At 45.4% G+C, this 12856-nt stretch overlaps 1 protein-coding gene across 41 annotated transcripts in view; it reads left to right on the top strand.

The window, feature by feature from the left end:
• The window catches only part of DLG1 (discs large MAGUK scaffold protein 1), a 441560-nt gene that overhangs the window by 305551 nt on the left and 123153 nt on the right, over positions 1-12856 (top strand). For all 41 annotated transcript variants that reach the window (XM_073358919.2, XM_073358923.2, XM_073358918.2 and 38 more), the window contains one exon: positions 8916-9072. In XM_073358919.2, the coding sequence (XP_073215020.1) occupies positions 8916-9072 (157 nt within the window). The remainder of the gene's footprint in view (positions 1-8915; positions 9073-12856) is intronic.

Here is a 12856-nt window from a genome sequence, read left to right as displayed (position 1 = left end):
GACCTTTTGTAGTGATAATCAAGGTGGGCCATTTCCAGCAGTTGACAAGAACATCTGAGGAACAGTGGGGAGAGGAGGGGGAATAAACAAGGGGAAATAGTTTTTACTTTGTGTAATGACCCATCCACTCCCAGTCTCTATTCAAGCCTAAGTTAATTGTATCCAGTTTGCAAATTAATTCCAATTCAGCAGTCTCTCGTTGGAGTCTGTTTGAAGTTTTGTTGAAGAATTGCAACTTTTAGGTCTGTAATCGAGTGACCAAAGAGATTGAAGTGTTCTCCAACTGGTTTTTGAATGTTATAATTCTTGACATCTGATTTGTGTCCATTTATTCTTTTACGTAGAGACTGTCCAGTTTGACCAGTGTACATGGCAGAGGGGCATTGCTGGCACATGATGGCATATATCACATTGGTAGATGTGCAGGTGAACGAGCCTCTGATAAGTGTGGCTGATGTGATTAGGCCCTATGATGGTGTCCCCTGAATAGATATGTGGACACAGTTGGCAACGGGCTTTTTGGCAAGGATAGGTTCCTGGGTTAGTGGTTCTGTTGTGTGGTGTGTGGTTGCTGGTGAGTATTTGCTTCAGGTTGGGGGGCTGTCTGTAAGCAAAGACTGGCCTGTCTCCCAAGATCTGTGAGAGTGATGGGTCGTGCTTCAGGATAGGTTGTAGATCCTTGATGATGCATTGGAGAGGTTTTAGTTGGGGGCTGAAGGTGACGGCTAGTGGCGTTATGTTATTTTCTTTGTTGGGCCTGTCCAATAGTAGGTGACTTCTGGGTACTCTTCTGGCTCTGTCAGTCTGTTTCTTCACTTCCACAGGTGAGTATTGTAGTTGTAAGAATGCTGGATAGAGATCTTGTAGGTGTTTGTCTCTGTCTGAGGGGTTGGAGCAAATGCGGTTGTATCGTAGAGCTTGGCTGTAGACAATGGATCGTGTGGTGTGGTCTGGATGAAAGCTGGAGGCATGTAGGTAGGAATAGCGGTCAGTAGGTTTCCGGTATAGGGTGGTGTTTATGTGACCATATCTTATTAGCACCATAGTGTCCAGGAAGTGGATCTCTTGTGTGGACTGATCCAGACTGAGGTTGATGGTGGGATGGAAATTGTTGAAATCATGGTGGAATTCCTCAAGGGCTTCTTTTCCATGGGTCCAGATGATGAACATGTCATCAGTGTAGCGCATGTAGAGTAGGGGCATTAGGGGACGAGAGCTCAGGAAGCGTTGTTCTCAATCAGCCATAAAAGTATTGGCATACTGTGGGGCCATGCGGGTACCCATAGCAGTGCCGCTGATTTGAAGATATACATTGTCCCCAAATGTGAAGGAGTTATGGGTGAGGACAAAGTCACAAAGTTCAGCCACCAGTTTCCAATCCCACCATCAACCTCAGCCTGGACCAGTCCACACAAGAGATCCACTTCCTGGACACTATGGAGAAACAGATTGACAGAGCCAGAAGGGTATCTACAACCTATCCTGAAGGACGACCCATCACTCTCACAGCCCACTTCATAGGATGCATGGAATGGAACATATAGTAAGAAGATATATATACTGTGACAGAGTCGGGCCATATGGCTACAGGAGAGTAATAGAAGGCAGATATATTAGCCTCAGGTTAAGTAGGTCCCTTTTCCCTCAGTAAGGTAACAGGGAAGGTTCCTGAACAATCAGGAACCTTCTGGAGACAATTAAGACAGACAGGCTGATTAGAACACCTGCAGCCAATCAAGAAGCTGGTAGAATCAATTAAGGCAGGCTAATCAAGGCACCTGGGTTTAAAAAGGAGCTCACTTCAGTTTGTGGTGCGCGTCTGAGGAGCGGGGAGCAAGAGGCACTCGGAGCTGAGAGTGAGAACATGGACTGTTGGAGGACTGAGGAGTACAAGTATTATCAGACACCAGGAGGAAGGTCCTATGGTGAGAATAAAGAAGGTGTTGGGAGGAGGCCATGGGGAAGCAGCCCAGGGAGTTGTAGCTGTCACACAGCTGTTCCAGGAGGCACTCTAGACAACTGCATTCCACAGGGCTGGAACCCAGAGTAGAGGGCATGCCCGGGTTCCCCCCAAACCTCCCAACTCCTGGTCAGACACAGGAGGAGTCAACCTGGACTGTGGGTTCAGAAAAATGGCCAAGCTGAGGGCTGCCATGAAGCTCCAAGGCAAGCAAATCCTCCAATAAGCGCAAGATCCACCAAGGTAGAGGAGGGACTTTGTCACAATACCCACAGAGAAGGTGGAAGTTGCCATACAAACTGTAAGAGGCTAATGAATTAAGATGAGCTATTATCAGCAGGAGAAAAAAACTTTTGTAGTGACAATCAAGATAGCCCATTTAGTGAGGGAAAGTTATGCCTGACTAATCTAATTGCCTTCTGTGATGAGATAACTGGTTCTGTGGATGAAGGGAAAGCAGTGGACGTGTTATTTCTTGACTTTAGCAAAGCTTTTGACACGGTCTCCCACATTATTCTTGTCAGCAAGTTAAAGAAGTATGGGCTGGATAGATGCACTACAAGGTGGGTAGGAAGTTGGCTAGATTGTCGGACTCAACGGGTAGCGATCAATGGCTCCATGTCTAGTTTGCAGCCAGTATCTAGCGGAGTGCCCCAAGGGTCAGTCCTCGGGCCGGTTATGTTCAATATCTTCATAAATGATCTGGAGGATGGTGTGGATTGCACCTTCAGCAAGTTTGCGGATGACAGTAAACTGAGAGGAGTAGGGATAGGATACAGAGGGCTGTAGACAAATTAGAGGATTGAGCCAAAAGAAATCTGATGAGGTTCAACAAGGACAAGTGCAGAGTCCTGCACTTAGGACGGAAGAATCCAATGCACCGCTACAGACAAGGGACCGAATGGCTAGGCAGCAGTTCTGCAGAAAAGGACCTAGGGGTTACAGTGGATGGGAAGCTGGATATGAGTCAACAATGTGCCCTTGTTGCCAAGAAGGCCAATGGCATTTTGGGATGTATAAGTAGGGGCATTGCCAGCAGATCGAGGGATGTGATCGTTCCCCTCTATTCGACATTGGTGAGGCTTCATCTGGAGTACTGTGTCCAGTTTTGGGCCCCACACTACAAGAAGGATGTGGAAAAATTGGAGAGAGTCCAGCAAAGGGCAACAAAAATGATTAGGGGACTGGAACACATGACTTATGAGGAGAGGCTGAGGGAACTGGGATTGTTTAGTCTGCGGAAGAGGAGAATGAGGGGGGATTTGATAGCTGCTTTTAACTACCTGAAAGGTGGATCCAAAGAGGATGGATCTAGACTATTCTCAGTGATAGCAGATGACAGGACAAAGAGTAATTGTCTCAAGTTGCAGTGGGGGAGATTTAGGTTGGATATTAGGAAAAACTTTTTTACTAGGAGGGTGGTGAAACACTGGAATGCGTTACCTAGGGAGGTGGTGGAATCCCCTTTCTTGGAAGTTTTTAAGGTCAGGTTTGACAAAGCCCTGGCTGAGATGATTTAGTTGGGGATTGGTCCTGCTCTGGGCAGGGGGTTGGACTAGATGACCTCCAGAGGTCCCTTCCAACTCTGATATTCTATGATTCTGTGATACTTAACATAGGGAAATAGATTCAATATGTGTAATGACCCAGCCACTCCCAGTCTCTATTCAAGTTAATGGTATCTAGTTTGGATATTAAATCAAGCTCAGCAGTTTCTCATTGGAGTCTGTTTTTGAAGATTTTCTGTTGCAAAATTGCCACCCTTAAATCTTCTACTGAGTGGCCAGAGAGGTTGAAGTGTTCTCCTACCAGTTTTTGAATGTTATGATTCCTGATGTCAGATTTCTGTCCATTTATTCTTTTGCGTAGAGACTGTCCTGTTTGGCCTCACACCTTCTTGTCAACTGTCCAAATGGGCCATCTTGATTATCACTACAAAAGTTTTTTTCTCCTGCTGGTAATAGTTCATCTTAATTCATTAGCCTCTTACAGTTTGTATGGCAACTTCCACCTCCTCTGTAAGTATACAAATATATCTTCTTACTATATCTGCCATTCTATGCATCCAATGAAGTGGGCTGTAGCCTATGAAAGCTTATACTCTAATAAGTTTGTTAGTCTCTAAGGTGCCACAAGTACTCCTGTTCTTTTTGCGGATACAGACTAACACGGCTGCTACTCTGAAACCTGTTCTGTTCTGTTAATTTTGTTGGAATAAATGGGCACAGAGAGTCAAAAGTGTTAACATGACATGTCACTGTATGGCACTAAACAATTAAACTCAGTTAAAGGTTTCATTTCAAGTACATAGACTTTGGCCTGCTTAATCCTATGAAAATAACACCATTACATTTTTTTAACCTTTTATTAAAGATCCAGAAAAAGAAGTAAAAACAGTTCAGGCATCTGAAATATAAAATATTAACTCAGACTTTCATTTTAATACTGTTCCTTTTTCCCTCCCCCCCACCCCCCCCACACATTTGGCAGTCTTTTAGATGGCATTAAAATGGTAATAACTGTTCTTTTGGGGAAAAGGAGAGGTTAACTGAGATGGTTGGTTGGAGCTGCTGCTGCTGTTAGAGTCCAGTCTTGCTTTCTTGACGGCAAAACAAGACACACACACACAAAAGGAGACAGAAAAGAACAGCAAAAATACAAAATCCAGCTTCTGTCTTTGGTGGTGACATTTACTTGCATCCTCCCTATTGGAGAAACACAGACACAGCACATACTTTTATCAGTCACTCCAAGATGTGGCAAATTTGTACCAGAATCAGGCTGTTTAGGACATTGCTTTTAGCTACCTCACAGGCCACGGGTTCTCAGCAGTGTTACAAAATGTGTAGTTTTGGCCAGCTAAGCCAGACTCTTACTACACAGAAGAGAAAAGAGCAATAGGAAAGAGAAAAAATAACATGGGGATGGAAAATGATGTATGACAGAAGCGGTGACAGCAGAAACCTAAATTTCACATTCCAGGTGATGATTGGGATTGAGCCAGAACCAGTGGAGGTGTTGATGTGGTTAAGGACCTTCTTTCTGGCTTGTTCTAGTCAGGACATCTCTGAGGCTCAGGAAGGTTGTGAGTTGTGTCACAGGGCACAACAACAGTAAGTGGGCGCTTTCCATACCACCAGCCAGTCTGCAGCATAGGCTGGGAAGTAATAAAGTGGAATTATTATCCAAACAATACAGTTTTATTGAGTAACAAAAACATTTACTCTAAATACTCTGCAAATTAAAAGCAAATATATTAAAACCTTAATAAATTACTGGGCTAGATCTTAATGAAAGGGATGGAATAGTCATGTCCATTTTAGCTACACATGCATCGACCGTGGCTCTCACAGGGTATATGAAGCTGTGGTCGTCCATGACATCCCCAGGGTGGAGTCAGAGGGGTAGGGATGTGGTCTGGAATGTCAAGGGGGCATGTAGGGAGGTGCTACACTGGAGGCGGCTGTGATTGCAGAGCCATTGGCCATTATCTTTGAAAACTCGTGGCGAACGGGGGAAGTCCCGGATGACTGGAAAAAGGCTAATGTAGTGCCAATCTTTAAAAAAGGGAAGAAGGAGGATCCTGGGAACTACAGGCCAGTCAGCCTCACCTCAGTCCCTGGAAAAATCATGGAGCAGGTCCTCAAGGAATCAATCCTGAAGCACTTACATGAGAGGAAAGTGATCAGGAACAGTCAGCATGGATTCACCAAGGGAAGGTCATGCCTGACTAATCTAATCGCCTTCTATAACCAGATTACTGGTTCTGTGGATGAAGGGAAAGCAGTGGATGTATTGTTTCTTGACTTTAGCAAAGCTTTTGACACGGTCTCCCACAGTATTCTTGTCAGCAAGTTAAAGAAGTATGGGCTGGATGAATGCACTATAAGGTGGGTAGAAAGTTGGCTAGATTGTCGGGCTCAACGGGTAGTGATCAATGGCTCCATGTCTAGTTGGCAGCCGGTGTCAAGTGGAGTGCCCCAGGGGTCGGTCCTGGGGCCGGTTTTGTTCAATATCTTCATAAATGATCTGGAGGATGGTATGGATTGCACTCTCAGCAAATTTGCGGATGATACTAAACTGGGAGGAGTGGTAGATACACTGGAGGGCAGGGATAGGATACAGAGGGACCTAGACAAATTGGAGGATTGGGCCATAAGAAATCTGATGAGGTTCAATAAGGATAAGTGCAGGGTCCTGCACTTAGGATGGAAGAACCCAATGCACCGCTACAGACTAGAGACCGAATGTCTAGGCAGCAGTTCTGCGGAAAAGGACCTAGGGGTGACAGTGGACGAGAAGCTGGATATGAGCCAGCAGTGTGCCCTTGTTGCCAAGAAGGCCTATGGCATTTTGGGATGCATAAGTAGGAGCATAGCGAGCAGATCGAGGGATGTAATCGTTCCCCTCTATTCGACATTGGTGAGGCCTCATCTGGAGTACTGTGTCCAGTTTTGGGCCCCACACTACAAGAAGGATGTGGATAAATTGGAAAGAGTCCAGCAAAGGGCAACAAAAATGATTAGGGGTCTGGAACACATGACTTATGAGGAGAGGCTGAGGGAACTGGGATTGTTTAGTCTGCAGAAGAGAAGAATGAGGGGGGGATTTGATAGCTGCTTTCAACTACCTGAGAGGTGGTTCCAGAGAGGATGGTTCTAGACTATTCTCAGTGGTAGAAGAGGACAGGACAAGGAGTAATGGTCTCAAGTTGCAGTGGGGGAGGTTTAGGTTGGATATTAGGAAAAACTTTTTCACTAGGAGGGTGGTGAAACACTGGAATGCGTTACCTAGGGAGGTGGTAGAATCTCCTTCCTTAGAAGTTTTTAAGGTGAGGCTTGACAAAGCCCTGGCTGGGATGATTTAATTGGGGATTGGTCCTGCTTTGAGCAGGGGGTTGGACTAGATGACCTCCTGAGGTCCCTTCCAACCTTGATATTCTATGATTCTTGATATTCTATGAAGGTGACAGTGACAGGTGCATCCTGGGGTCCCAAGAGATGGTAATGCTTGCACCTTCCAGTTCACCTATCTTCTAGCCCAACTTCTTAACTTATTTGATCCTTCTCCTGAAGTCTCTTTTTTTTAAGGACCCTAAAAGGGAATGATTGGTTGAATAGCCCATTCCCTCATAGTCCACCAGTATGTCTAATGTCCAACACACCACTTTTGGTACATTGATCTGAGGTCCCACACTCCTCTCATTTACCAGACATGATATTAATGTAAGCGGGGGAATAGTCCCACTATTGTGGGGAACTTTCCTGGCTTCTGCATCACCCCAGTGAAGTGGGCTAGCGATAGGATCTGAGGTACTCTCTCTGCACTGGGCACTTCTCTGACCCACTGACCATTACATACAATTTAAAGCAAATGCAAGTTATTTAATCAACAATTAATTTTAAAAAGAATAAGGAAAAATGGAAAGGTTAAAGGAAACACATGAACCCGCTCTGTGGTAGGTAACATCACAAACAGTGTCTCTGGAATGTCAGGGCAGTTCACAGTCTGTTCCTTGTAAGTCCCAGGACATTTGCTCTGGTGGTGGCCTCACGCTCTCAGGCTCTAAGTGGTAAGAACCCTTCTTCCCAGTGTCGCCCCCGCCCTGGCAGGGTTACGATCCAATCGTGGCCTGCAGAGAGTCTTGGCTGAGGCGTCTGCCTGTGCTGGGCCCACTGCCCAGGGTCCCCCTCACCCTCCCCAGCTGCTCACTGCACCCAGCTCCGGACTGCTCCAGCCCCAGCTCCACCACTCTGTCTCAACATGGCTGCTGCTGCTCTGCCTCCAGCTCCCTGGGCTGCTTCTTTGGCCCCTCTGGCTCCGGTTGCTACAGCTCTGCTCCCAAGACAGGTCTGCTCTGTAGGCTTCTGTGACTCTGCTCCCAGCACTGAGCTGCTTCCTGGGCTGCTTTTCTGGCCCCTCTGGCTCTGGTTGCTGCAGCTCTGCTCCCAGGACAGGGTCTGCTCTCTCTGGGCTGCTTTTCTGGTCCCTCTGGATCTGGCACAGCTCTGCTCCCTGGCTTAGCTTGGGCCCCTGCTTTCTCCTAAGCTCGGCCCCACTCTGTCTCACCCAGGCAATTACAGCTCACATGGAGGACAGGACCTCCCTGGCCTCCTGTCTGATTAGCCCGCCCGCCCTGTCATTCAGGCTGACCTGTAGCATTAGCCTCTCCCCATTGTTCCTGGGGGCTGTCAGTCTCAGGGTCCTGATTCTCCATCAACCCTTCCCCCTTTTTAGTACTGACAGCTAGCAACTAAAACACCCCACTGAATGTTAATAAGGGGGCAATAGTCCCCTTACATTAACACTGTCCCTGAGTTATACCAATAGGCCTTTTTGTTTGGCATAGCCCAGTCTTTTGTGCCTTTCCCATTAACATTTGTTATAGATGACTGGATAAAAAAGGTATTAAATGTTCCAGTTTCCCACAGTTAAGCTTATACTTGGGATAGGGCTGTTAGTCTGCAATTATTACATCAGTGCCCTCTGCTTATTAAGATGACTAGTATGCTTCCCTCTCTGTTTGTTGTATCTACATGCTGGTTTTTGTCTTATACTTAGATTATAAACTCCTTGAGGCAGGGAGTTGTGTTTGTATAGTGCCTAGCACAATGGGGCCCTGATCCGTGACTCAGTGTAGTGGCGAGTAGAAGTGTAGGATTGTGTTAAATTTAGAATGCATATCGTATATTAATAAATAGTTAATAGAATGTCAACAGATTTATACACTGTAAAAACTAATATGAGTGTACACATGTAACAGAAGGTGGGTATTTTTATGTAAGCATTCAAGAAAAAAATGTGCACGGCTCCTTAAAATGAGTGTGCTATCTGACAATCTTCAGCCATTTTTATTTTATTAAAAAGGTTGTTTTAATAGAAAACCTTACACTGATTCTCTGACACTGATTCATGAATAATGACCAGGATCTCATCATTGCTTTCTGTCTTTTAGAGAACCTAGAAAAGTTGTACTACATCGTGGATCAACAGGACTTGGTTTCAACATTGTGGGAGGGGAAGATGGAGAAGGAATTTTCATCTCTTTCATTCTCGCAGGAGGGCCTGCTGATCTGAGTGGTGAGCTCAGGAAAGGAGATCGTATAATTTCGGTAGGATTCATTAAATTTAAAAACATGTATTTCCTCCTCTTAGTCTGTTTTACTTTGTTGGCTTATATGGCTCATTACAAGGGAACCTAGTGAACTAGTTGGACTAATTTTGAGAATGTGGGACAAGGAGTAAGTATTCTGCTTCATGTTATCTGATTTAGAGACCTGATTTAAAAGCCAAACATTCTGTGGGGAGGTGGTGTAATGCACACCACAACTGACAAACCTTGATACCACCTGTTTTTGTAAAAAAATTACTGTGTTTAAAATTAGGGGAAAATCAATTTTTTGGATTCATAAAAATAAAATGGGTAAGTGTACAGGCCACACAAGTCTGCTCTGCCTGTGGGTGTACAGAGAGGAAGGATGGTGCACTGGTTACGGCACTAAACTGGGACGTTGGAGGCATGGGTATTGTTCCCTGCTCTGCCACAGACTTCCTGTGTGATCTTGAGCAGTTACTACAGTATCTCTACATGGGGATAGAAAACCTACAGCTGGCCCAGACAGCTTACAAATTGGGCTTGCGGGGCTCAAGCTCCAGAGGTAGAAAAATTTCTGTTAGACATAGAATCATAGAATATCAGGGTTGGAAGGGACCTCAGGAAGTCATCTAGTCCAACCCCCTGCTCAAAGCAGGACCAATCCCCAATTAAATCATCCCAGCCAGGGCTTTGTCAAACCTGACCTTAAAAATATCGAAGGAAGGAGATTCCACCACCTCCCTAGGTAACGCATTCCAGTGTTCCACCACCCTCCTAGTGAAAAAGTTTTTCCTAATATCCAACCTAAACCTCCCCCACTGCAACTTAAGACCATTACTCCTTGCTCTGTCATCTGCTACCACTGAGAACAGTCTAGATCCATCCTCTTTGGAACCCCCTTTCAGGTAGTTGAAAGCAGCTATCAAATCCCCCCTCTTTCTTCTCTTCCGCAGACTAAACAATCCCAGTTCCCTCAGCCTCTCCTCATAAGTCATGTGTTCCAGACCCCTAATCATTTTTGTTGCCCTTCGCTGGACTCTCTCCAATTTATCCACATCCTTCTTGTAGTGTGGGGCCCAAAACTGGACACAGTACTCCAGATGAGGCCTCACCAATGTCGAATAGAGGGGAACAATCACGTCCCTCGATCTGCTGGCAGTGCCCCTACTTGTACATCCCAAAACGCCACTGGCCTTCTTGGCAACAAGGGAACACTGTTGACTCATATCCAGCTTCCCATCCACTGTCACCCCTAGGTCCTTTTCTGCAGAACTGCTGCCTAGCCATTTGGTCCCTAATCTGTAGCGGTGCATGGGATTCTTCTGTCCTAAGTGCAAGACTCTGCACTTGTCCTTGTTGAACCTCATCAGATTTCTTTTGGCCCAATCCTCTAATTTGTCTACGACCCTCTGTATCCTATCGCTACCCTCCAGTGTATCTGCCACTCCTCCCAGTTTAGTGTCATCTGCAAACTTGCTGAGGGTGCAATCCACACCATCCTCCAGATCATTTATGAAGATATTGAACAAAACCAGCTCGAGGACCAACCCTTGGGGCACTCTACTTAATACGGGCTGCCAACTAGACATGGAGCCATTGATCACTGCCCGTTGAGCCTGACAATCTAGCCAACTTTCTGTCCACCTGATAGTCCATTCATCCAGCCCATACTTCTTTAACTTGCTGGCAAGAATACTGTGGGAGACCGTGTCAAAAGCTTTGCTAAAGTCAAGGAACAACACGTCCACTGCTTTCCCCTCATCCACAGAGCCAGTTATCTCGTCATAGAAGGCAGTTACATTAGTCAGGTATGACTTGCCCTTGGTGAATCCATGCTGACTGTTCCGGATCACTTTCCTCTCATCTAAATGCTTCAGAATTGATTCCTTGAGGACCTGCTCCATGATTTTTCCAGGGACTGAGGTGAGGCTGACTGGCCTGTAGTTCCCAGGATCCTCCTTCTTCCCTTTTTTAAAGATGGGCACTACATTAACCTTTTTCCAGTCGTCCGGGACTTCCCCCGATCGCCATGAGTTTTCAAAGATAATGGCCAGTGGCTCTGCAATCACATCTACCAACTCCTTTAGCGCTCTCAGATACAGCGCATCCGGCCCCATGGACTTGTGCTCATCCAGCTTTTCTAAATAGTCCTGAACCACTTAAGTAGCCTGTGCTGTGGAACCCTGTGATGTGGGAGGGCCTCCAAACCACAGGGCCATGACATGGGGGTTTTATCCCTGTATAAATGTACATTGGTCAGCAAGGACTCATAATCTGGATCCTAGAACCCTGCTAGGTGGGATGGCTCAGAGCCCAAGTCCTACTGTGGCTCACGTCCAAGCCTCATCATTTTGCAGTTTGGATGCAGATCAAGCAGAAGGCCTTCATAGTGTAGTATGGACATGTTAGCACAGCTGTGAGGATCCAACAGTCGTAAACCCAGGTTTACGATACACTGTGGATGCTCAAGCATGGGCTTAGAAACATGAAGTCCACACGCCTGGCTCCTACAGATCCAGGCTTAGTGTAAGAGACATACCTTTAGTGCCTTAGTTCCCTATCAGTAACATGGGAATAATGGCTCTCCCCTACCTTATGGGGATGTTGTGAGGATACATTTAAGATTGTAAGGCTCCAGTAATGGGAGCCATAGAAGTATGAAAGAAGAGAAAGACAGAGACTTATGACAAACTGCAGGACAGATCTTTACAACCCAGCAGTGCTGGCTTGCTTAACAGGCTGTTTCTAGAGGTGGAGAGGCGTAGCAATAATGCTCCAAAAATGTCCGTTTAATGAACATGATATCTAGCGGAAGCCCCAGAAAGCATGACAATCGCAGTCTGGAACCAGTCTTTGAGGAGATCATAGCATCTCCCCAGAATGGATCCTGCAACTTGTTAGTAGAACACCCTACCCCTCATCCCTCAAATATCATTCATCATGTTCCATCTGCCAGAAGAAAGCTGGATACAGCTACCTCCAAGACAGTCAAAACACTCCATATACCCAACAAAGTGGCTCACTGGAAAGCGGTACACCTCCTCGACTCGACTCTCAGGATCCCCCTGCGTTGTGTAGCAGTACCATTTGATGGTACCAGATAACTTAGCAAACCTTCTCTTTTTTTAGGACTGTCAAGCGATTAAAAAAATTAATCGCAATTAATCGTACTTTTAAACAATAATAGAATACCATTTATTTGAATATTTTTGGCTGTTTTCTACATTTTCCAACATATTGATTTCTATTAGAACACAGAATATAAAGTGTGCTGTGCTCATTTTATATTTATTTTTTATTACAACGTAATACAAGTATTGTAGTGCAATCTCTTTATAATGAAAGTTGAACTTACAAATGTAGAATTATGTACAAAAAATAACTGCATTCAAAAATAAAACAATGTAAAACTTTAGAACCTACAGGTCCACTCAGTCCTACTTCAGCCAATCACTCAGACAAACAAGTTTGGTTACAATTTGCAGGAGATAATGCTGCCCACATCTTGTTTACAATGTCACCTGAAAGTGAGAACAGGCTTTCACATGGCACCATTGCAGCCAGCATCGCAAGATTTTTACGTGCCAGATGCGCTAAAGATTCATATGGGCCTTCGTGCTTCAACCACCATTCCAGAAGACATGCGTCTATGCTGACGACAAGTTCCACTCGATAACAGTCCAAAACAGTGCGGACTGACGCATGTTCATTTTCGTTATTGGAGTCAGATGCCGCCAGAGGAAGGTTGATTTTCTTTTTTGGTGGTTTGGGTTCTGTAGTTTCCGCATTGGAATGTTGCT

Source organism: Lepidochelys kempii, chromosome 9 (assembly GCF_965140285.1).
Source record: "Lepidochelys kempii isolate rLepKem1 chromosome 9, rLepKem1.hap1, whole genome shotgun sequence".
NCBI lineage: Eukaryota > Metazoa > Chordata > Testudines > Cheloniidae > Lepidochelys > Lepidochelys kempii.
Note: the sequence above shows the minus strand (reverse complement) of the source record. Positions and strands in the feature narration are given on the sequence as shown.